This window comes from Raphanus sativus, unplaced genomic scaffold (genome assembly GCF_000801105.2).
Source record: "Raphanus sativus cultivar WK10039 unplaced genomic scaffold, ASM80110v3 Scaffold1572, whole genome shotgun sequence".
Classification (NCBI taxonomy): Eukaryota; Viridiplantae; Streptophyta; class Magnoliopsida; order Brassicales; family Brassicaceae; genus Raphanus; species Raphanus sativus.
The window spans coordinates 1-21,113 of record NW_026616881.1 but is presented as its reverse complement, the minus strand read 5'-3'; the positions used below and the strand labels follow the sequence as shown (position 1 = coordinate 21,113).

The following is a 21,113-nucleotide window of genomic DNA, read 5'->3' as shown; positions in this document are numbered from 1 at the left end:
CTTCTAGCTTGATTTCACTATTACAATTTTGACTTCAACTACAATTTTTTGGGGAAGATTTAGATCAACTTAGAGTAAGAGCTAGCTATTAGTATGCCTATCCTGAGCTTGAAGTACACTTCCCTACTTGGGAAGGAATGTGTTACTGTTTACAAAATATTTTCTTTAACAAGTGTTTTTTTAAACACTTTAACAAGTGTTTTGTTTTTGTTATTTGCAGATGGATCATACAACATATTTTTGTTATTGCGGATGTTTTGTTTAGATAGCTTACCATGACAGTCAACAGACTCGAACTCATAACCTAGGTACCTCTCTCCAAATCTTAGAATTACTCGCAACTGTAATTAAACTAAATTATACTATTTGGTCTAACCGATTTAGTAAGCAACAAAAACACCATAAAGACCAGAGAAATAGATCAAACAAATACTTAAATTCTATATAATTATTAAATTCAGTTGTTAGCTTGACGTTGACATATCTTTGTTTTAATTTAAGAAAAAGTACTGTAGATATAAGGATATATGTTGTGCTTGTGCATAACATAATATTAAGAAGTTAATCCACAACTTTTTCAAGAAATAATTCCGTAAGATGTAAATCTGGTTTACGAAAGTGACACTTGAATCTGAAGTCTATATCATAATATTAATATGAACTTTGGTTGGTCTACATGTTTTTTAAGATCAACCAAACAGCTGAGAGTAGATGGGGAAATATCAACGTGAATGTCACGTGGACAGAGTCGTGCGTGCGTGACTACTCGTGCCGTAGTGTCGGGTCGACCACTGAAGTAATGGGCTTTAAAAGTTGAAGGACCATATGACTTGTGGGAACCACTTTCACACTTGTAGTCTAGCTCGTGGATCGATCTGGTTTTGTTATTATTATTACTTTTTCTTTTGATAAAATATAGTAAAAGAATAGACATTTACAGAAAAACAGAGAGTTTGAAAAATCAAACTATACACTGGTGTAAAGTATGTCAACTCTTATAGGTGATCAGTGACTTCAAACCATCTTCTTAGTAATCCAGCAAATTTGTGATTTGCCTTGTACCCAAGAGAGCTAATCCTGTTTCGTACAGTTTTATCAATGATCTTTACGGCTTGTGCAGCCGTACGAAACCCTGTCTGATGTTTACATTCATTCCTCTCCTTCCACATGTAACAGATGCATGTCTAAAACACTATTTTAACAAGGATCTTGTCCATAGTTTTGCAGCGTATTAGCAGAAACAAACTGCAGCGTAATAGTCCAGTCTGGATCAGTTCTTCCGCGACTCAGTCTGCTAACGAGAGTATCCCACACGGTAAAAGTGTATGGACATGCAAAAAATTATGATCTCTTGTCTCATCTATTTCTCCGCACATCACACAACTTTGTTGAACGTTCCAAGCCCTGATTCGATTTCCTATTGATAGTCTATTCTTCACTGGTTTTGTTATTATTTCATTAGGAAAAGTAGCAAAACTTTAAAAACAATAAAGACTTATTTGTTTATCCCAATTTTTGGTTACGTTATTAGTTTATACTATATTTTGGTTAAGAATATTAGTAGTATATACGTTCAGTGTCAATGTCATGCTTTTTTTATAAACTATAACTCATCAACATTTTTAGTCTGAAACACCATCAATTTTTGCATGATTTTAGGGTATGCAAGTATTTTTAAAGAGGAGAAAAGCGAACAAATAAATAAACATACTAAAATATCTCACCATCATAAATATAAGGAAATCTAATGTGATATGATATTAAAATCCTTATTTTAGGATCGGATGAGAATTATTCAGCAGCAGGTACAAAACGAATAAAATTATACCCAAATCTAATAATATAATGGTCACATAATTTACCGACAAGAAACCTAATCCACTAGAGAACTGAAATTCAAGATCTATAAGTGGTGAGATGTATAATAAAGGACGCACGTGGGAGGATAGAAAGTGTTTGTTTGAGTGAGAAGAGGGGGACAAACAAGTGTTCTAGGAAAGGGGAGAAGTGAATGAATCTAACTTTTAACTCAAAAACACTGAGAAAAAGAGTTCTGATCGGTGCTGTTTCGGACAGCTTGGCTTAATGTCTTGTCTCCATCAAGTTGTAAATACCAAAGTCCTATCATGTTTCTTCTTTGTCTCCTCAACTACTAGTTTACGAATCGTACCACAAACTTTACCCCATTCATTCATTGTTCGAACTTCTTGACACTAAGAGATTAACAGTTATGAAACTTTAATGAGCATTGGTAATACTCAAATATATATGATCTAACTTTTGCTTCTCAGTACCAAAAAGTCTATACCAAAATAAGAATTACAGAGATTCTTGTATAGTGTATAACTTCCTAATTACAAAGTAATCTCATTCTACAACATTTCATTCACAATATTCCTGGGTTCTACCTTAACTTGCGTTTACACGATGCTACAAGTTCCAGAAAGTTGACATATGAACTCTTATCAGTAGAGTTTTCCCCTTAAGAGGACGAGATGGAAGAGTTTATTTTTCTTCTTCTATCCATTACAAATGTTGATCGAAAATTCAGAATATGGCTTCTATTATTATGCCAGCCTATCTCGTGATTTGCATGTAAAAAAAACGGCTCGTCATCAACGTTCTCCACAATGGTCAATTATCGCTCCTTTATGAAAACCCTCAAATAGTAAATCATTGCTTGTTAGCCTAAAATATACAGTGTTTCTCATACAGTTGATCTTGAATATTTTGTTGTGCTTGTAACTGAAATTAGTTCAATAACATATAGCAATATCATGTCGGCCCAAAACGAAAAGGAATAAAATATATCAATGTTGAGATCCGATCAGGCTTAACCCATAAACTTTATCGAGTCAATACAAAAATCATGTATTTAATTGGGCCTTAGCCCACATATATACACAAACACGTGACATAATTTGCGATCAAGAAAAGAAGTGAAGTGGGGGTGGGCACTTTACCCAGTACCCGAAGTGGCACTCGAACCCGACCCGAAAAACCCGAACCGAAATCCGAACCGAAGTAGCAAAATACCCAAACGGATATTAAGTTAAGAGAGATTGGATATCCGAACCCGAACGGGTAGTACCCGATAGGGGTGGGCACTTTACCCGATACCCGAAGTGGCACCCGAACCCGACCCAAAAAACCCGAACCGAAATCCGAACCGAAGTAGCAAAATACCCGAACGGGTATTGAATTATGAGAGATTGGATATCCGAACCCGAACGGGTAATACCCGAACCCGAATGGATATCCGAAAATAACCGAACTTATGTACTATTAACCATATATTCATAGTTTACTTCTCTAATTTTATTCAAAATACTTATATTAATTATACACATGATTTAAAATTAGATAATATACATATAATTGCAAGAAAAGTGATTTTTTGCTCACTTAAAATGCTTAAAATGCATGTCCAAATTTTAGTTTCATGCATTAACAAAAGCTACAGCTAAAATTTTAAAACAATAATCAAATTAGTGTATTTTATTTTTAAGATTTTATCTTCAAATCATTCAATGTATTAAAAATAAAATATAAGTTAAGTAAAATTTATATTTTTTAAAAGAAAAAAACTTGAAAAATGAAGAAGTTAATTTTTTTCGCAAAATCTAAATATTCGAAAACCCGATCCAAAATAACCGAACCCGAACTAAAAATATCCGAACCCGACCCGAAGCACAGAAATACCCGAACGGGTTTTATACTGCTATACCGAAATACCCGAAAATCCGAAATACCCGATCCGAACCCGAACGGGTATCCGAACGCCCACCCCTAGTACCCGAACCCGAATGGATATCCGAAGATAGCCGAACATATGTATACGTACCTTTATTTTTCTAGTTTACATCTCTCATTTTATTTAAAATATTTATATTGATGTTACACATACTTTAAGATCATATAGTATATATATAATTATGAAGAAAATAATTTGATATTCATTTAAAATGCATCTCAAACTTTTTTTTTCATGTATTAACAAAAGTTACATCCAAAATTTAAAAACAATAGCCAAATTATTTTTTTTTATTTTTGAAATATTATCTCCAAATCTATTAATCATTCAATCTATAAAAAATAGAAAAATCAGTTAAGTGAAATATATATTTTTAAATACAAGAAACTTAAAAAATTGAAAATTTTATTTTTATTTCTTCTAAAATCTAAATATCCGAACCCGATTTTAAATAACCAAACCCGAATTAAAAATATCCGAACCCGACCCGAAGTACAGAAATACCCGAACGGGTTCTATATTCCTATACCGAAATATCCGAAGATTTGGAGTTACAAATCTCACTGCAAGAACATATGTGCATATCAATAGAAGAAACATGTTCCCCTCTGGAATAATGTTCCTTGGTACTGTTGAAATGGTGTCCGTAGATGTGGACTTTTACTTTAGATCTAAAACATGTTTGTTTCACCCAAAACTAAGTCATCAAGGCTCAGCTCTCTCGTCTCTTCAATTGTCTAGTAAAATGTTTTTTTTTTTTTTTAAAGTCTCAAAGAGTGAAAAGTCGATCAAATAACAAGTCCACATTTGATCATAGACAAAAACCATAAAAGCTATTACAGTGGTCAACAAACCACAATCTCACAGGCGCTAGATAGCGTTGGCAATGCAAGGAGGAGATCCCTTAAAGCGACAGAATCTTCTTCATCCATGGAAGGTTTCAAACGCAGAGAAAGTTTCTTGAGGACTACCGAGTTTTCTGCAAAGTACCTTACAGGTTCTATTTCAACAGGGAGTCCTCCCAAAGGGCTTGCTATCTCTACAAACTCGAGCGATGACAGCAAACACTCAGCCACATGCGTGAATCTTGTTTGTCTCAGCGACATCGATGGATGAGACAGATCCTGCAAACACACACAACATAATAATGAATGGATTTTAAATCTCTGAAGTGCATGAGCCAGACTTTTATGCAAGTCATTACCAAGATGAGGGATGTTAGATTGGGACAGATTTCAAGAAACTGTAGAAGGATATCCATATCCCAAAAGTAAAGCTTTGCTTCCAAACATGACAGGTTGCAAAATTGGGGCAATGGCTTGATCTTGAGGATGAACTACTCACACACACACACACACAAAACAAGATGAGTCTATATATCTGTAAGCAAAAGATTCATGAACGAGAATTATATGTGTAGACAGACATACCCTGAAAGTTGAGTGAATGATCTTCATATCCCTAACTTGCGAGATACTGGTGAAGAAATGATCAGGGAGATAGTCACCACAACTATCAAGGTTGACCTTGGTTAAGGAACCTAGATTGCTTATGATATTTACACTCGGATATGTGATCAGAGAGATTCAGATACTTGAGCCTAGGGGCATTAATCAAAACCCTCACGCTACTATCATGATCATTCGAGAGTACAAGAAGAGGAGGAAAGGCGTTGTAATCAATCATGGCACCAGTTCTTATACTGAGACTAGTTAATGTCTTAGAGTGCACTCGTAAAGCCTTTATACCACAATCAAGCTTTCTAACAAAGCTGAAATCTTCAAGAACCGGACAAGATGAGATAAGCAACTCTAGAGAGGCTTCACTGGCGTATGTATTGTTTTCCAAACGCATAGTCTTGAGACAAGGTAAGGAGACGGACTCAAATGTACCCACAAACACCCTATGGAGCCTTAAGTGAAGAAGCTTTGGACAACATGTATAGATGCTCAGTGGCATCATCACTCCAGAATACCCAGAAAGCACATTTTCACACTTGAGATCAAGATGCTCGAGTTCAGGTGTTGCCACGAGATCTATCCACCGCGTGATAAAAGGAGGATAAACAAAAAAGATCCTCAACAATGAGCTTGACCTTGTGCAAGCATGGCTTCTCTACCCTGGAGGAAGCTAGAAACTTTTCCATAAAACTCACAAAGGCAGCGGAACTGACAAGTGTCCAAATCTATCTCAGAGATGAAGAAAAGCCAGAGACTTTTCCACCTACTGGACAGAACACTAGTCCCGACAGCTTCTTTTGTCGAAAGATACGACAGAACTTTAGAGATCAAAGCGTCTGGTAACTTGCTTATCAGATCCTCCTCTCTTGTTGTGCTTGAGGAGGTATCAACGACGCATCTTCCTCTCTCTTTCGAATTTCTTTCCTCCATCACACCTTGAACGCAAAGATTCTGCATTTACCAAAAAAAAACTCAAAAGGATGATCTTTTCACAACACCCAAAACCAACAATAGTACGAAAGGATCCAAGAACGTGTGAAGAAATGACCTGATGGGTTTTAGGTTTTTTTTGAAGATTCAACGGCCAGAAACGGAGATAAGCTCTCACTTGAAGAGTAAAGTTTAGGGTTAATGGGAGAGACGAGTAATGAATGTCAGACAGAGAGTAGATATGATGAAGTGAATGCAAACACTCTCTCTCTCTCTCTCTCCTTTGTGAAATTCAAACGGGACACAACTCAAGCTGGGTTGGTGATTTGATTTCCTGGTTTGCTTTTTGAGTTTTAATCAAATAGTTTATGCACCGTATATTCGGACCAATAAACTTAACTGGGCAAATACAAAAAGAATAGACACACCCAGTGGGACTCGAACCCACAATCGCTTGATTAGAAGTCAAGCGCCTTATCCATTAGGCCATGGGTGCTTGTTGTTCATCAGCTCTATTACATTTTATATTACCAAGAATTAAAAGTATTTTGATATTGCTCTCTCAGAAAGCAAAACATATCTAACCGGGAAAAAAGTAAAGTAGCTGGAAAGAAGCAGAGAGAGAGAGATCCCTGAGGAAGTAACCCTGTTTCCCTTCAAAGTATCTCCACTATCTCTCTCATCTTCTCCCACTCTGACACTCAACTTCCACACTTTTGTCTTTCTTTAGTCAGGTAAAAGAAAAGAAAAAGAAAAAACCAGTTTCTTGTTCTTGATTTTTTCCCATGGAAGTTCCACGCCGCTCTTTGGCTGCTTCTATCTCTCCTCTCCGCCTCATCGATGGTCTCCCTCGCCGGAGGAGTTTTAATTATAACCAGATGCCCGAGGAGCCCATCAAACTCACTGTTCTCAAACTTGATGGATCTTCCTTTGGTACTACGAACCATCATCTTCTTGCTTTCTTATAATCAACTTTTTGAACTTGATTTTGAGCTAGTCGTTTCTGTGTAGATATTCAAGTGATGAAGACAGCAACAGTAGGTGAGCTCAAGATGGCTGTAGAAGCTGCGTTTTCTCACTTGCCCATCACTGGCGTTGGCAAAGTCTCTTGGTATCTTTTTTAACTTTCCTCTTGTGTCTATCTTTATGTGATTATTGATGATCTTTAATCTTACTCTTTTGTGAGTACCACTTCGATGTAGGCCGCATGTTTGGGCACAGTTCTGCTTATCCTATGGAGATCACATATTGCTTAACGAGGCTAACTACCTCATCGAGTTCGGCATTAAAGACGGAGACCAGGTTTGTACTCGCCTCCCTCTTTTCTTCACTCATGTAACAAGGCAACTACATAGTTTGATTGAAATGCATCATCCATGAGTCTGATATTTGTTTGATCTTTACCACTGACAAACATCATTTCAGCTTCGGTTCATCCGCCATATATCAAACTACTGCACCATGATGGTGAACCATAATAGCAAGACACCACATGTTTCTTCTTTGAAACAACTCAAACTGTTAGAAATCTTTTCTCTTTTCATTTCCTTTTCATATTTTTAGCATTTCATGAGGCGTATACATGTTTTTAGACCATCTAGGTTCTCCCTAAAAACCAAAACCTGGGAAAAGAAAGCAACACAAGGACAAGAAGACGGTGTTGAATCCATCACTAAGACACAACCAGGCTTTCTCTCGACTGTATTCCTGGGAGGTTGGCTCTCTTACAAGTCAACACCAAGTCAACGAGGAACTAAACACAGAAACGTGACTGCTTCTTCTACGACGAGTCACCTCAGAGCTTTTAACAACCTCATCGCAAGGTTTCGTTTCAGGTGTTACTCGGACAAGGATGTCTGGAACAGGAAGAAACTCATCTCTGAAAACATGAAATAAGACTCATTACTACTCTGCTAAACATTCTTCTCGTTTGGTTCTTGTAGAGATTTTTATTTTCCCAATCTTCATGTTTATATGTTTGGAGGCCTGACCAGCACTTTGTAAGAAACGAATGATAAGACGAGTCTTTGGTTTTTTATAAAGATGATGTTATATGCTTTGATATCATCAAACATCATACGAAAGTAAAACAAAGTTATTATTATGTACATGTACCCATTACTACTAGAACATAGATTATATCAGAGCATACCAGACAGACCCAAGCACATCCTTAAACACTGAACACAAGCCACTTTGACTTGCCAGAGTCCTGACCATCCACAATCTGACAATCACCACCTTGTCCACCAGAGCCATCACGCTGTTTCCCATCCTTTGATCTTCCTGCTTTCTTCCCAACGAATAACCCTAACTTCATCGCTGTCAATAAACCCATTGCAATCAGCAAAGGCCTCACAGCCCAGTGAAAGTCCTCCAGATGCTGATATTTTTTCACAACTCCTTCACATGTGTTGAAGTTCACAATCTCTACTTCAGCTGGATCCGCAAGACAGCTTCCATGCTCCTCTCCAAAAGGCAACACTCCAGGGAACTCCACCTCGAGGCAACCGTTTGGTAAAACCTTAGAGATCCTTCCCGTTGCCCAAATCCCTCTACCTTTACGCATCCATTTGAATCTCGGGATGACTACGTTGGCTTTGATCTTCACGAACTGACCCACACTGTATCCTTTAGCCATCTGAAGCTGCGACGAAGTCCCTTTCCAGAGAGTTGGCAACCCTATAAACCCAACAGCCACGTTTCCATCACGGTCTATTGAATGGAAAACACCAACAAGAGAGTGCCTCTTGTCTTCTCCATCCTTCAGACGTACCCAATCTCCAGAAGCTAAGCCGTTAGTCACCCGTTCGAGAACTGATACGTGAACCCTCAGCGGATCGTGAACACCATGGACTTTAACCAGAGCAAACTCATCTGGGTCGGTGTCACGTTCTAAACCAACCACTGTTCCTTCTGGCACATCCATGTTCTCATGCTTAAAAGAATTGGCAGGCTTTCTTGAACGCACCGTGTCGCCCACTCGCAGCTGATCCTTTGAAAGAAACCATTCTGTGTAACCGAGAGTAGCCGAGCTCTTCCTGATTTCTCTACTATCAATGCCTCCCCACACCTCTTCCTCCTCTGAGTTCTGCAAGCTGCACAATCAGTTCCAGTTAATATACACACTTTTGCACTGATCTTACAATCGTGGCAAGGAATGATTTACCTCTTCAAGATACGTAAGATGTCAGTCATGGATGGTCTACTTCGAAGATCATACATAAAGCAACCTCGAAGAAGGTTCTCCAACGGAGGTGGTATGCCACTGGGGATATTAAGCTTTTCTTGCTTTCTGACAACTAAGTCGTATATCTCATCGGCGGATTTGCCACACCAAGGTTGAACACCAGTGAGCATTTCCACAATGCTGCATCCGAACCCCCAAGAATCAGTCTCAAAGGACATGGGACCTCTTACTTCCGGCTGCCACTGTTCTGGAGCCATGTAGTTCGGAGTTCCAAGTCTCATCGTCATATCAGAACTTGGCAGAGGGATACTAAGAAGGAGATAAGGGACTCCAACATCCCCGAGGATGGCCTTGTCGTTATCACTGAGGAGAAAGTTAGAGGGTTTGAGATTGAGAATCAGAAACCCTTTTGAGTGCAGCTCCAGGATCCCTGTAACCAGATCAACCCCATATCTGTTTCAACATAGATAAGAAGACATTAGTACGCTATAAAAGAGTGAAGAAGACATTACTATTAGGAGCTGCTTGCTTGTATAATGCAAATATTACCTCAAAACATCAGGGAGTGAAAGCTTTCCTCCTTTGAGCCGAGCCATCTTGTCACCAACACATCCCTCATAGAATTTCATGATGATACATATCTACAAAACTCACAAATCTCCAATTAAAAAAAACAAAAAAAGGAAACTAAGAGAAACAATATGTTTGTTTTTTGTTTTTGAACTTACCCTTCCACTAATGCTAGAGACACCACGGAGCAGACATACATTGTCAACTCCTTGACACTTGGAAAACAAATCCTCAAACTTATCAACCACAACCTTCCTTTGATCCTCCTTGATGGGATGAAGCATTTTGATGGCGACTTCATGATGCTCATCGTAGTCCTCGGTAGACTGATGATGAGTAGCCAACCAAACATCACCAAAGGGACCTCTTCCGATTCGATGGCGAAGCTTCAAGGTTGCAGAGTTCATCCAAGGGCTCGTCGTGCTAATTGCTAAAGCGCTCTCAGAGCCACCTTCGATGATCTCGTACTCGGAATCATCCGTCTTTCCAGCACTTATCTTTGAAGCCATATCTGAACCAAGAAAAAAAAAATAGTTTCAACCGTTACGACTCAAAGTATGGTAAGTAACAAGAACATAGTAAAAAAAAAAGGAACAACCTTTTAACTTGTTTAACTAATCCTTACGAGCAGATCGAAGCAAGCAAAAATGTGAAACAGAAACCTCACAGTATATGTAATGGAAGAGAAAAAGTAAGATACGTGTGTTTATTATTCTTCAAGAGAGAGGTAAGCGATACAAACAAGGGACAAAGACAAGTGTCGTGGAGAAGTAGGAGAACGAACAAGCAAACAGTAGCCCATCAAAATGAAACTCAATTAGCGCAAGATATATAGAACAATAAGTCAATCAATCAAACAAAGAAAAGTCAAAATCTTACTAGATCGAAATTTGCAAAACCGGCAATGAAGGGAGAGGACTTGCGTATGAAACAGAAATTTCGACGGATTATTAAGAAGGCTTTTCGAAACCGTAACACCAAGGTAGTGACGGCGAAGACGAAGAAGAGTGATAAAAACCTAACACCGCTGGTTGGGTAATGATAACTACGAGTTCCTGATGAAAGAGAGAGAAACAGAAGAAAAAAACAAAAAAATATATAACTAATAAAGAAACAGGATCATCGGAAAGTGTAACAAGTAACTTGAGAAGCTGATAAAGACAGAAGAGAAGCGAGAGAGAACCTGAAGGACGATGGAAGGAAGGAGGAAGGCGTGGAGGCCCCGTAAGTTTGTTTTAATGAGACACCTTACCGTACATAATACCACAACCACAAAAGCCCACTTTACTTTTATTTTAGCTAACCAAAACCCAAAAAGAAATTTAATTTTTTTTTATTTGAACAACCAAAAGCTTTCTTTGGTTAAAACATATTTAATTAGACTCAGATTATAAGGATGATTTTAGCCATCGCTTAGGACCACATCCTAGCAGTCTAGGACAGATAAATTTAATGACAGTATCCACTAAACAAACAGAGGGTAATCCTCACGACAGACTCTAAGCTGAAGTGTTACAGTGGTGTTGCGTGGAACAAGATCTGTAATGTTAAAAAACATCATGAGACCAAGTAGCTCCCCCAGATCCCCAACCCCTTTGTTTCTTCTGTTGCTCAGGCGCTGGATAAACAAACATTACGGCGTGACAAGTGACAAGAAACGCCGATAATAGTGACGGTTGAAGGTTGGGCTTCCTTGTTGGACCAGAGCCCAGTTTACTGTCTGTGAATCCATTTAGTTTGAAGCTAGACTGTTTGGTTTTGACAGCGTCAGTTGCTCTGTTCTGTTCAAACTCTCATTTGCTCTTTGTTAGTTTGATTTCATTTCAAAGAGACATGAAAATTTCGTGACCATAAGAGTCTACGAAGATTCATCCACAACAGCCAACTTTCAATCACTATCAAACTAAATACGAAAAGAGAGAGCTAATCATTTATAAAAAAAACTTACATATATAAAATTGTTCTTCTTGATTAAACGAACAAATCCAAGAGAGACAGATAGAGAAGAGAAGAAGAGAGATTTACAGTAATGTCTTATAAAATGAGAAATGAGAAAAGACAGAACACAGAAAGAGTTTGTTTGTTTATTAAGAAGGAAGAACCTTCTTGACAATGTCTTCACTAAGAGCAGCGATCTGAGAATCAAGAGCCTTAATGGTAACTTCCTTCTGCTTCTCCAAAGCTCGCCAGCGCCTCCTGCAGCTCCGCCTCCACCTTCTTCCTTCCTTCCGCCAGCTGCTCCCTCTACCTCCGCCTGCCCCAAATAATTTCACACCATCATTTCATTTCATTTCATTTCATTTCATTTCCCCACTACTACCATCTGACAATAATAATAATCACAAAATGTTTTTTTTCTCCTTACCTCCGTCTCTTTCTTTCATCTTGTTAAGCGCGGCGGCGATCTCAGCCTAGCAGCCCTCATCACAGAGTCGGCTTGTTCATCGAGGGCCTTGATCTCCGTTGATGTGTCCTTCACGCTCGCCAGCTTCTCCTTGATCTCTCCCGTCTCTCTTGTCCATGAAGTTCCCCAGCGGCGAGTAGTACACCTTGTCCAGCGCGAACATGAGGAAGAGAAACTCCACGACGATGATCGGGAGCGTCAGGTTGAAGTCGAAGAGCTGCGCCTTCTCCATCGCTTCGGCCATCGAGGGAGGAGCCAGGGCGGCTATTAAAGCTAGAGACTTTACGGTGGCGGAGGAGAAAGACAGAGCCTTGCTGCGGAGGTCGGAGGAGGAGGAGATGGGTTTGGGGATTTGGGGGAGTTTGGCGGGGAGGTGGACGCGGCTTGGTTGAGTTGAGGAGGAGGAGAGGAAGATGAGGGGTTTGGAGGAAGCCATTATCGAGTTAGCCATGGCCACACACAAGCACACAGAGGGAGAGATAGAGAGAGAGGTTTGGCTTGGAGAGATGAGAGAATGCTCAAACACTGTATCTCTGTAATCCTGTAATCTTCTTAGGAATGTTATCTCTTCTCTTCACCACACAAAATAAGAGCAAAGGCTGTGGTGGTGAGCTTACAAATGTAAGGGCAGGAAAAATATTATTAGAAAACAAAACAAATATATAAAAAAAGTTATATATAAAAAAAAGTTCAAATATATAAGTTACTTTTAGTTTTTTTTTTTTTTTTGACATTATAAGTTACTTTTAGTTAAATCATAAATGCAAACAAATGATGTCAAAAAAAAACATGTAAAACAAACAAAAACCAGAGTTGTAATTTAAATTTTACCATTTAACCATAATGTCATTTGGTGATCAGATGTTTTATTCTTACAAGGAGATGTAAGAGGATACAGTTACATGTCTAACCTTACAGTCCCTGTATGCAGAACAATCTTAGTTTTGAGACTCAACATATTTTATTTAACACCAGGTAAGACTACAGATCCACACACAAAAAATCACATCACAGATGAACCTTATAAAGTTAATCTGCATGATCTAATCTCTTCATAATCCTTCAATACATGTGGATGTACCATCAACGCATTCCTGCATTCTCTAGGAGTTTCTCTGTCAATGACCAGAGCCTCCCAACTTCTGTTTTTACCTCGTCTATACAACTGTTTTCCTGCTGATTAACCTCGTCATCTGGTATCACAACGAAACTAGAATCTGCATCGATGATACTCATGTCAGCTTGAGTTAGAAGCTCTGTGCTCATCTCCGCAAGCTTCTGTAATGCGCTCGTTGCAGCTTCCACTTCGAGCTGAGCTGCCTCTAGCTGAAGCTTCTCTATGGCTAGATCACCCATTGTTTTCCCTTCTATTCTCTCTTGCGCCAATGCGTATAGCATTTTCAAATCTTCACTATCACTGTCAGTTTCTTCTTTCAGTTTCTTGAGTTCCCTCTCCTTTGCTTCTAGTCTTCCCATCACCACATTGATCTCTTCGTCTTTAAACGTCAGAGCCCTCTGCGCAGCTAAAACCTCCATCTCTTTCAACCGTAGATTCTCTCTGGTGAAGTTTAACTCCATCACCAGCCGCTTGTTCTCCATTCCGTAATCAACACGAGGTTGTTTCTCTAGTGCTTCAACGCTTATCAAGATCCTTGGTGGTTGACATAACCAATCTGCTAGTCAGCTCTGCGATTCTTTCCACCACCATCTCAGCTTCACTCACTCGCATCTCGAACTGCCTAACTCATCTTCGATTCTGTGAAGGTGGACGTCTTTCTCCTTCAGCAATTCAGCTGCCTGCGTAAGCTCATCTTCTCTATTGATCATAAGCATCTTTAGCTCTGTAACCTCACGGTTCACTTCTTCCAGTTTATTCCTCGCTTCAGTGAGCTCTTCATCTTTTTCTTGCAGTAATAGCTCTAGAGAAGCCTGTTCAGACTTCAGATGCTGAATCTCTAGCTTGGCCTCCACCAAGCTCGACTCTTTCTCTTGAAGTAGACTCTGTGACACCTGAAACTCGTTAGTTTTCTTGTCGAGCTCGTCTTGAATGGTGGAGATATCAAGCATAGCTTTCTCCAATAAAGATCTCTCTTTCTTCAACTCTCTCTCGTAGTTCTTCCAAGAGTTCTTTTTGGAGTGATATCTCCGTCGAGTGCAAAGTTCTTAGCCTCAGCGACTCTGAGCTTTACTCTCTCGCTCTCTACTTCACTGCGAGCATCTCTCAAGCTTTGCATATACGACAACACGCTTCTCCTCTGTCCTCGAGTTCTTCTAGCTGTTTTTCTAATAACAGTTCCTTTTCTCCCATTTGCGCTCTTGAAGATAACAAAGCTTCCCGTGAAGAAACAAGCTCGAATCTCACATCGGTCAGAAGCTTCTTCACTCTCCTGAAGTCCTCCATGGTTTCGTTAGCTTCTCCCAAGCGTTTCACGGTTACTTCCTGAAGCTTACTCACTTCAACCTGAGCTACCAACCACTCTTCCGTCTGCTTCCTCAAGCTGGCTTCTGTTTCTCTGAGCTTTTCCCCCTCAAGCTTCTTCGCCGCTATAGAGACTTCTAGCTCTTCTTCCTTCTCCTTGAGTGCTCTCTGAAGTAAATTTATCTCATCTTCCTGTCTCTTGACGATCTCGTTGGCTTGGCAAGAGCTGTGACTTGTTCTCAAACTCAAAACTCGCCACGGAAACCTCCTTGCTTTTGATCGAAATCTCGACGCGCATTCGATCCAGCTCACGCTCTTTAAAAGTCAAGGACGACCGCATAGCAGCGAGCTCCTCGTCTCTTTCCCTAAGCTTATGCTTCAACTCTTCGATCTCTCTTGCCTGTGAAGCCAACTCCACGTTGGCCCGCTTCAGCTCCTCTTGTAGACTCTCGTGCTTCGAAGAAGCTTCGGCGATCACTCTCTCCCGCTTCTCCAGCCCTTCCTTCGCCCGGTTTAGTTTCTTCTTCTCGGAGAGAACCTTCCTCTCTGCATCATGCAAATCTTCTTCCCGTTTCAACAAGGCCATTAGCGCAGCCTGGAGTTCAGACTCAAGGCTGCTTGAGTAGGACAGAGGCTCATCAGGAGGAGGATACACCGAGTTCTGACTCGTTTGGCCCTCCAGTTCCTGTGTCCGAGCGAATAGTTTATCCAAAAGAACCTTGGAAGGCTCGGCTGTTCCATTGTCGTTGAAGCTTGGTCTTGTATTGTTCAGGACTGATTTAACGTTGAGTAAAGAACGTCTCTTTCCTTTGAACGCAACTAGAGTCTTCTGCTTCTGATTTACACTTGTCTGCATCAAGTAAATAACAAACACAATCAAAATAAAACTCAAAGTCTTCATTTTCTTGTAAGGAAAAGTTTAAAAAAAAAAAGAGCAAAACTTGATGGTTTTGGGGCAGACACAAAGCATCATTTTGAGGAAAGCAAAGAATAATAAGAGAACAAAACCCAAATAATAATAAGACAGCAAAAAAACATCACGAAAGTTCTGAGCTTTTTTAACAAAAAAAAATACAACAGTTTGAGAATGTAATGAGAATCAAAAAGTGTTGTAATAGAGGAAAGGTAAGTGAGAAGGTGGAAAACCTGATGGCAGGGAGAGAGAGAAGAGTAGGAAGAAAGGTTCAGGCGAATAGCCTGAGAGAAACCCATTTCACGAGAGCATATCAAACAATCTCCTTCCTTCCTACACAGAAGAACAACAAGTAACTCTTTATCTCTGTTTCAGTCGTATGATTAAGGAAGTGGCCTTTGAAGAGGGCTAATGAGAGCAAACCCAAATCGAAGAAGAAGAAGAAGAATCTAAGAAGGGGGGAGAGAGAGAGAGAGAATACAAATGCAAAATGTAAGCTGGCAGGTTGGAGCAATAAGGTAAGGAATGGATTGCAGAGGAGAAGGCAATGGATCATTGAAAAGGACCCGACTTTGGATAAAACTAAAAATTAATTTTTTGTTTTAAGGATTTAGAAAAAAGAAATAGAGGCTCGTGTTGGCTGGCGAGTGAGATCGTCGCTAAAGCCAATAGTCTTCTTTTGCCCTTATTCACAAGTTTTATGTCGGCATGTCCACGTGTTAAATTTGCCGCCACGGGATCTATTTTAGTACTAAAATAAGGTTTTTTGGTGACTTGGCATGGTTTTTCTTTTTAATAATAAGTCGCGTGGTTATAAATGGGCCAACGATTAAAGTGAGTCTGTCATTATCATTCACGAAATAAAAATAAGTGTAGTATTTGGGTCCCATAAGGCCATTTAATCACCAATAAGCCCAATAGTATTAATAAGATCCATTAGCATCGAAGACAGAGTAGCATAACTAACATAAAACGAACTCTCTCATATGAGTAGGCTTTCATCTCCACTTCTTTCCTCTTCTTACCCAAACTTCTCATAAACAGGTTTGAGTTTGAGTTTTGATTTTGAGTTTGGTCTACAACACCACAACCCTAATCCATAATTTTAGGCATGCATTTACTTACAATGTAATTAAAAAAAAATTAAGTGGTAAGTTATCAAATTATCAATATTATTTAATAATCATAAATTTACATTTATATAGAAGATAAATGTGACATAATTAGTCAACATTATGTTAGTTGTTGAGGGGTACTTTGAAAGTCTTCGCAGTTCGTGTCCTTATGCTTTTTGGTTTTTGCTGACTAAACTCTCTGTGTTCTGGGTTTCTAGCTTGTTTGGCTCTAATTGAAGATAACATCTTAATACTCCTTTTTGTAATGTTAGGCAGTTGTTGGTGATCCGACTTTTCTGGGTGTGTCTTATTTTTTAACTTTTTTATATAAAAAAAAGGATATATATATATGGCGGGTCCAGGAGATGATGATGAGCAGCATGATCCAATTCTCTGACGGTAAAAAAGAAGCTGAAGCAAGATCTCAGGCCTGTGTTTCTGGTGGTGGTAGTGGTGAGAGAGATATGGCTCCTTCTGCTCCTGGGCCTTCTATTCACAGATCCGGCTCTAGACCACAGCTTGATCTGAGCAAAGCTGAAATTCAGGGAAATTCGAGGAGAGAGATCCCACCATTCTATTGCCTAATCAGTCTGATGATATCTCTCATTTGGCACTTGATATTGGTGGTATGATTCTACTACACTTGTGTTTATGTGCCTTCTTTCATTGGCTGTGTTTGAAATATGTAAAACCATTTGAGTTTTATCTGGGACACAGGATCTCTGATAAAGTTGCTGTATTTCTCACGTCGGCACGAGGAGGACTACTCAAACGATGATGATAAGCGGAAGAGGACCATCAAGGAGAGGTTGGGTATAATAACCAGTGGCAACCTCAGAAGCTATCCTGTTCTTGGTGGTAGACTTCACTTCGTCAAGTTTGAGACACACAAAATAAACGAGTGTTGGATTTTATCCATTCTAAGCAGCTTCATCGCCGAGGTATATTTGCCTATTATCTCTTCTCATAGCTAGAATGCTTTGTTACAAAAACTGGGTTTTGGTGTCAACCAATTGTTGATTTGAATCAATGAATAGATCTTATCCTTGGAGTTCGAAGACCCTTCCTTTGGGGACTGGTGTTATCAAGGTAAATGACATGTTGATGTCTTACTTGTTTTTTTAAAATTTCACACATTATATGACTCTTTCCTTATATAGTTACCTCCTTTTGTCTTCTGAGGCACCAGAAAACATTATAAATTCTCATAATCATTGTTTTTTTTATATATTCATGTAATGTGATTTTGTAGATTTGGCTTTGAGATTAGTTGATGATTGCTTTGTTTTAAACAGATAAGTACATATGTATCTTACAGGTTACAGGTGGTGGGGCCTATAAATTTGCAGACTTGTTCAAGGAACGGCTGGGCGTTAGTATTGAAAAAGAAGATGAAATGCATTGCCTTGTTTCTGGTGCAAATTTTTTGCTCAAGGTAAGTAAAGACCTTTCTTTATATTCAACATACCATGTAGTATGTCTTTTACTAGCACTTGCAATCTGAGTGTGTCTGCCAGTATACGTTTGGATTTTATATTTTTTTCACGTTTTTTTTCTGAAGGCTATTCGACACGAGGCCTTCACGCACATGGAGGCTGAGAAAGAATTTGTACAGATAGATCCCAATGACTTGTACCCCTATCTTCTTGTTAACGTTGGATCTGGTGTCAGCATAATCAAGGTGTTTGTTTACCTTTTGCCTATAGATTTTGCGAGATCAGAAAAATTGCATGAACCTATAGAGATTTCACGAAAAGGCTTTTCAATAAGTGCAGGTTGATGGGGAAGGAAAGTTTGAACGTGTGAGTGGGACAAATGTTGGTGGTGGTACCTATTGGGGCTTAGGAAAACTTCTAACCAAGTGCAAGAGGTCATAATGAATCTGATTTTTTTAATGCTTCTTTATATTCTTCTTTCCTATGCTTAACTATGTTTTCTTCTGTTTTAGTTTCGATGAACTGCTAGAACTCAGCCAAAAGGGAGACAATAGTACCATTGACATGCTTGTTGGTGATATATACGGTGGCATGGATTACTCCAAGGTATTAATCTGTTTTTCTGTTATAAACAAGAATGCTTAATAGTGATTCTCATTAATCAACATTACAGATTGGCCTCTCTGCTTCAACAATAGCTTCTAGTTTTGGCAAGGCCATATCTGAAAACAAGGAGCTGGAAGATTACAGACCTGAAGATATCTCCTTGTCTCTTTTGCGGATGATCTCATACAACATTGGACAGGTATGTGGTCGTGTACCACACAGTGTCTGTATGGACAATATTATTTGTGTTTATGATTTTGTATATTTTGCTATGTAGATATCATACTTGAACGCCCTTCGCTTTGGGTTGAAGAGAATATTTTTTGGAGGATTTTTCATAAGGGGTCATGCTTATACCATGGACACAATCTCGTTTGCTGTACATTTCTGGTAACTTCACTCACAAACTTGAACCTAGACGTGCTATGCGTTACTCCACTTTATAATAACCTAAGCTCTTTAATATTTTTGTGTTTGATCACACCTAAGGTCGAAAGGTGAGATGCAAGCTATGTTCTTGAGGCATGAAGGCTTTCTTGGTGCTATGGGCGCGTTCATGAGCTATGAGAAGCACGGATTGGATGATTTAATGTCACATCAGTTGGTGGAGAGGTTCCCAATGGGTGCACCATACACTGGAGGAAATATCCATGGACCACCACTCGGTGACCTGAACGAGAAGGTACTTCTGAAACTGACAGCAATAGATTCCCATGATTGGATATGGTACTTGCTAAAAATATTCCCATGATACCGTAACCGTTTATACCTTGTGATGGGTTTAGTGCGTGTTGCGTACCATTATAGTATATTCTTTAGGCAATACCATTATAGAATATGATTATGTTCTTGAAACTGGACAGAATTTTAATTTTGACAATTGTTTGATTTTTTCACGGACGAATGATCTTTTTCCATGGCGTGTCTGCTGACTAGTTTGTCACTAGAATATATTTAAGAGTCTGGTTCTGAGCAGAGAATATATATTATTAGTTATATGTTACGTATAAGTTACTTATCAAATCAATGATCTGCAGAACAATTCGGATTTATGATTCTTTTTTATTTGTTCTCTTTTCAGTTCGTAGTTATGCTTGTATTGATATATTGCCTGTGAAGTATGCTGCTGACTTTTTCTTATTTGTACAAAGTATCACTTTTATGTGACAGAAAGATTAATAAAAAGAAAGATTAAGTTCTCGTCTATATTATATTTTATTACTTAGGGAGATTGATTGCTCTATTGATTTCTGGTCATATATAAAATACGAGAGTATCTTTCTTTATTTTATGTATACATCAGAGGTTAGTTCATTGACTTCTGAATACTAGTTGGAATCAGGTCCTCTTACTTTTTCAACTTTCTTTGGCTTATTCTAAAGAGACACCACTTCAACTAGTTTATAAGCGTTCTGTATATTCACTCCGGTTTGGGTATTAAAGGTGGTTTTCCCGGTTGCTTTTTCAGATTTCGTGGATGGAGAAGTTTGTGCGTAGAGGAACTGAAATAACTGCGCCTGTACCGATGACTCCATCGAAAACAACTGGTCTTGGAGGGTTTGATGTTCCTTCATCAAGAGGTAGTCCTCTAAGATCTGACGCCAGTGCTTTAAATGTTGGCGTTCTCCATCTTGTTCCCACGCTAGAGGTGTTCCCTTTGCTGGCTGACCCCAAAACGTAAGTGGACTTGTCCCTGAGTACGTATCTCTGATGGTTTGCCGCTTGTTGAGGATTCACTTTCGGTCGTTTTACTCTACAGGTATGAGCCTAACACGATTGACTTATCAGACCAAGGCGAAAGAGAGTGAGTAATATTTGTTTTTTTTATTGGAAACAATTGTTTTTTTAGATTGCTTATTGTTTCGGTGTATTAGGTACTGGCTCAAAGTGTTGTCTGAGCATTTGCCAGACCTCGTTGATACGGTAACTATTAAATGTTAACACACATGAATTTGGTTCCACCTTTTTTGGTGGTAAAGATTTTCTTTATGGCTATTAACACATGCTTCACTTTGATTCTATGGACATGGCTTATAGGCTGTGGCTAGTGAAGGAGGAACTGAAGATGCGAAAAGGCGTGGTGATGCTTTTTCTCGTGCTTTTTCTGCTCATTTGGCAAGGTCTGGTTCATCATACAACAAAATCTATAAAACAGAAAAATCTTGATATATTTTTTTGCCTCTGGCTGGAGATTGATGGAAGAGCCAGCTGCATATGGAAAGCTGGGGCTAGCAAATCTCCTGGAACTTAGGGAAGAATGCTTAAGGGAATTCCAGTTTGTTGATGCCTATAGTAGCATCAAGCAAAGGTATTAAA

At 39.1% G+C, this 21,113-nt stretch overlaps 4 protein-coding genes, 1 non-coding gene and 2 pseudogenes across 8 annotated transcripts; 2 read left to right on the top strand and 5 right to left on the bottom strand.

The window, feature by feature from the left end:
• Positions 1-4,497: 4,497 nt before the first annotated feature.
• Positions 4,498-6,497, bottom strand: LOC130504433 (FBD-associated F-box protein At5g22730-like). 2 transcript variants are annotated; one of them, XR_008941260.1, is made up of 4 exons: positions 6,263-6,497; positions 5,185-6,165; positions 4,959-5,090; positions 4,498-4,878 (listed from the first exon to the last, which is right to left on the bottom strand). XR_008941260.1 is itself a non-coding variant. In XM_056999045.1 (3 exons), the coding sequence occupies exons 1-3, from the start codon at positions 5,209-5,211 to the stop codon at positions 4,600-4,602; spliced, it is 438 nt and encodes a 145-aa protein (XP_056855025.1). In that variant the 5' UTR covers positions 5,212-6,471; the 3' UTR covers positions 4,503-4,599. The 2 variants fall into 2 exon arrangements, 1 of the variants encoding a protein (XP_056855025.1); XM_056999045.1 differs by having other exon boundaries at positions 4,503-4,878; positions 5,185-6,471.
• A 70-nt stretch (positions 6,498-6,567) lies between these two features.
• TRNAR-UCU (transfer RNA arginine (anticodon UCU)) lies at positions 6,568-6,640 on the bottom strand. Its single transcript has one exon. It is a non-coding gene; the product is annotated as a tRNA-Arg (tRNA).
• Positions 6,641-6,736: 96 nt separating this feature from the next.
• On the top strand, positions 6,737-8,206 carry LOC108842906 (uncharacterized). 2 transcript variants are annotated; one of them, XM_056999043.1, is made up of 6 exons: positions 6,737-6,805; positions 6,875-7,077; positions 7,156-7,255; positions 7,347-7,446; positions 7,570-7,664; positions 7,737-8,206. In XM_056999043.1, the coding sequence occupies exons 2-6, from the start codon at positions 6,930-6,932 to the stop codon at positions 8,038-8,040; spliced, it is 747 nt and encodes a 248-aa protein (XP_056855023.1). In that variant the 5' UTR covers positions 6,737-6,805; positions 6,875-6,929; the 3' UTR covers positions 8,041-8,206. The 2 variants fall into 2 exon arrangements, with proteins under 2 accessions (XP_056855023.1, XP_056855024.1); XM_056999044.1 differs by having other exon boundaries at positions 6,768-6,784.
• LOC108842905 (E3 ubiquitin-protein ligase KEG) lies at positions 8,157-11,187 on the bottom strand. Of its 2 annotated transcripts, XM_018615951.2 has the most exons (7): positions 11,088-11,187; positions 10,784-10,959; positions 10,503-10,618; positions 10,063-10,415; positions 9,884-9,975; positions 9,314-9,787; positions 8,157-9,242 (listed from the first exon to the last, which is right to left on the bottom strand). In XM_018615951.2, exons 4-7 carry the CDS (start codon positions 10,411-10,413, stop codon positions 8,318-8,320), a joined length of 1,842 nt encoding a protein of 613 aa, XP_018471453.1. In that variant the 5' UTR covers positions 10,414-10,415; positions 10,503-10,618; positions 10,784-10,959; positions 11,088-11,187; the 3' UTR covers positions 8,157-8,317. The 2 variants fall into 2 exon arrangements, with proteins under 2 accessions (XP_018471453.1, XP_018471454.1); XM_018615952.2 differs by lacking the exon at positions 10,503-10,618.
• A 1,088-nt stretch (positions 11,188-12,275) lies between these two features.
• Positions 12,276-12,889, bottom strand: LOC130504432 (ATP synthase subunit b', chloroplastic-like; annotated as a pseudogene).
• A 369-nt stretch (positions 12,890-13,258) lies between these two features.
• LOC108843538 (nuclear matrix constituent protein 1) lies at positions 13,259-16,228 on the bottom strand. Its single transcript, XM_018616756.2, is given in 10 exon segments — positions 13,259-13,396; positions 13,398-13,953; positions 13,955-14,039; positions 14,042-14,411; positions 14,413-14,455; positions 14,457-14,568; positions 14,571-14,947; positions 14,949-15,577; positions 15,874-15,973; positions 16,122-16,228. Coding segments are annotated over 9 exon segments (2,274 nt in total). The 5' UTR covers positions 15,940-15,973; positions 16,122-16,228; the 3' UTR covers positions 13,259-13,360.
• An 876-nt stretch (positions 16,229-17,104) lies between these two features.
• On the top strand, positions 17,105-21,106 carry LOC130504431 (pantothenate kinase 2-like; annotated as a pseudogene).
• The last annotated feature ends 7 nt before the right edge of the window (positions 21,107-21,113 follow it).

What these genes read in the sequence shown, in the direction of transcription:
- LOC130504433 (XM_056999045.1), bottom strand. Translation starts at nt 5,211, where the DNA reads ATGAAGATCATTCACTCAACTTTCAGG. An exon ending in TCATTCACTCAACTTTCAGG is followed by an intron (nt 5,091 to 5,184) that starts GTATGTCTGTCT and finishes GTGTGTGAGTAG; the next exon opens with TTCATCCTCAAGATCAAGCC. An exon ending in ATCTAACATCCCTCATCTTG is followed by an intron (nt 4,879 to 4,958) that starts GTAATGACTTGC and finishes GTGTGTTTGCAG; the next exon opens with GATCTGTCTCATCCATCGAT.
- LOC108842906 (XM_056999043.1), top strand. Translation starts at nt 6,930, where the DNA reads ATGGAAGTTCCACGCCGCTCTTTGGCTGCTTCTATCTCTCCTCTCCGC. An exon ending in GGCGTTGGCAAAGTCTCTTG is followed by an intron (nt 7,256 to 7,346) that starts GTATCTTTTTTA and finishes ACTTCGATGTAG; the next exon opens with GCCGCATGTTTGGGCACAGT. An exon ending in TCTTTGAAACAACTCAAACT is followed by an intron (nt 7,665 to 7,736) that starts GTTAGAAATCTT and finishes ACATGTTTTTAG; the next exon opens with ACCATCTAGGTTCTCCCTAA.
- LOC108842905 (XM_018615951.2), bottom strand. Translation starts at nt 10,413, where the DNA reads ATGGCTTCAAAGATAAGTGCTGGAAAGACGGATGATTCCGAGTACGAG. An exon ending in TCTCTAGCATTAGTGGAAGG is followed by an intron (nt 9,976 to 10,062) that starts GTAAGTTCAAAA and finishes TGAGTTTTGTAG; the next exon opens with ATATGTATCATCATGAAATT. An exon ending in TCACTCCCTGATGTTTTGAG is followed by an intron (nt 9,788 to 9,883) that starts GTAATATTTGCA and finishes ATGTTGAAACAG; the next exon opens with ATATGGGGTTGATCTGGTTA.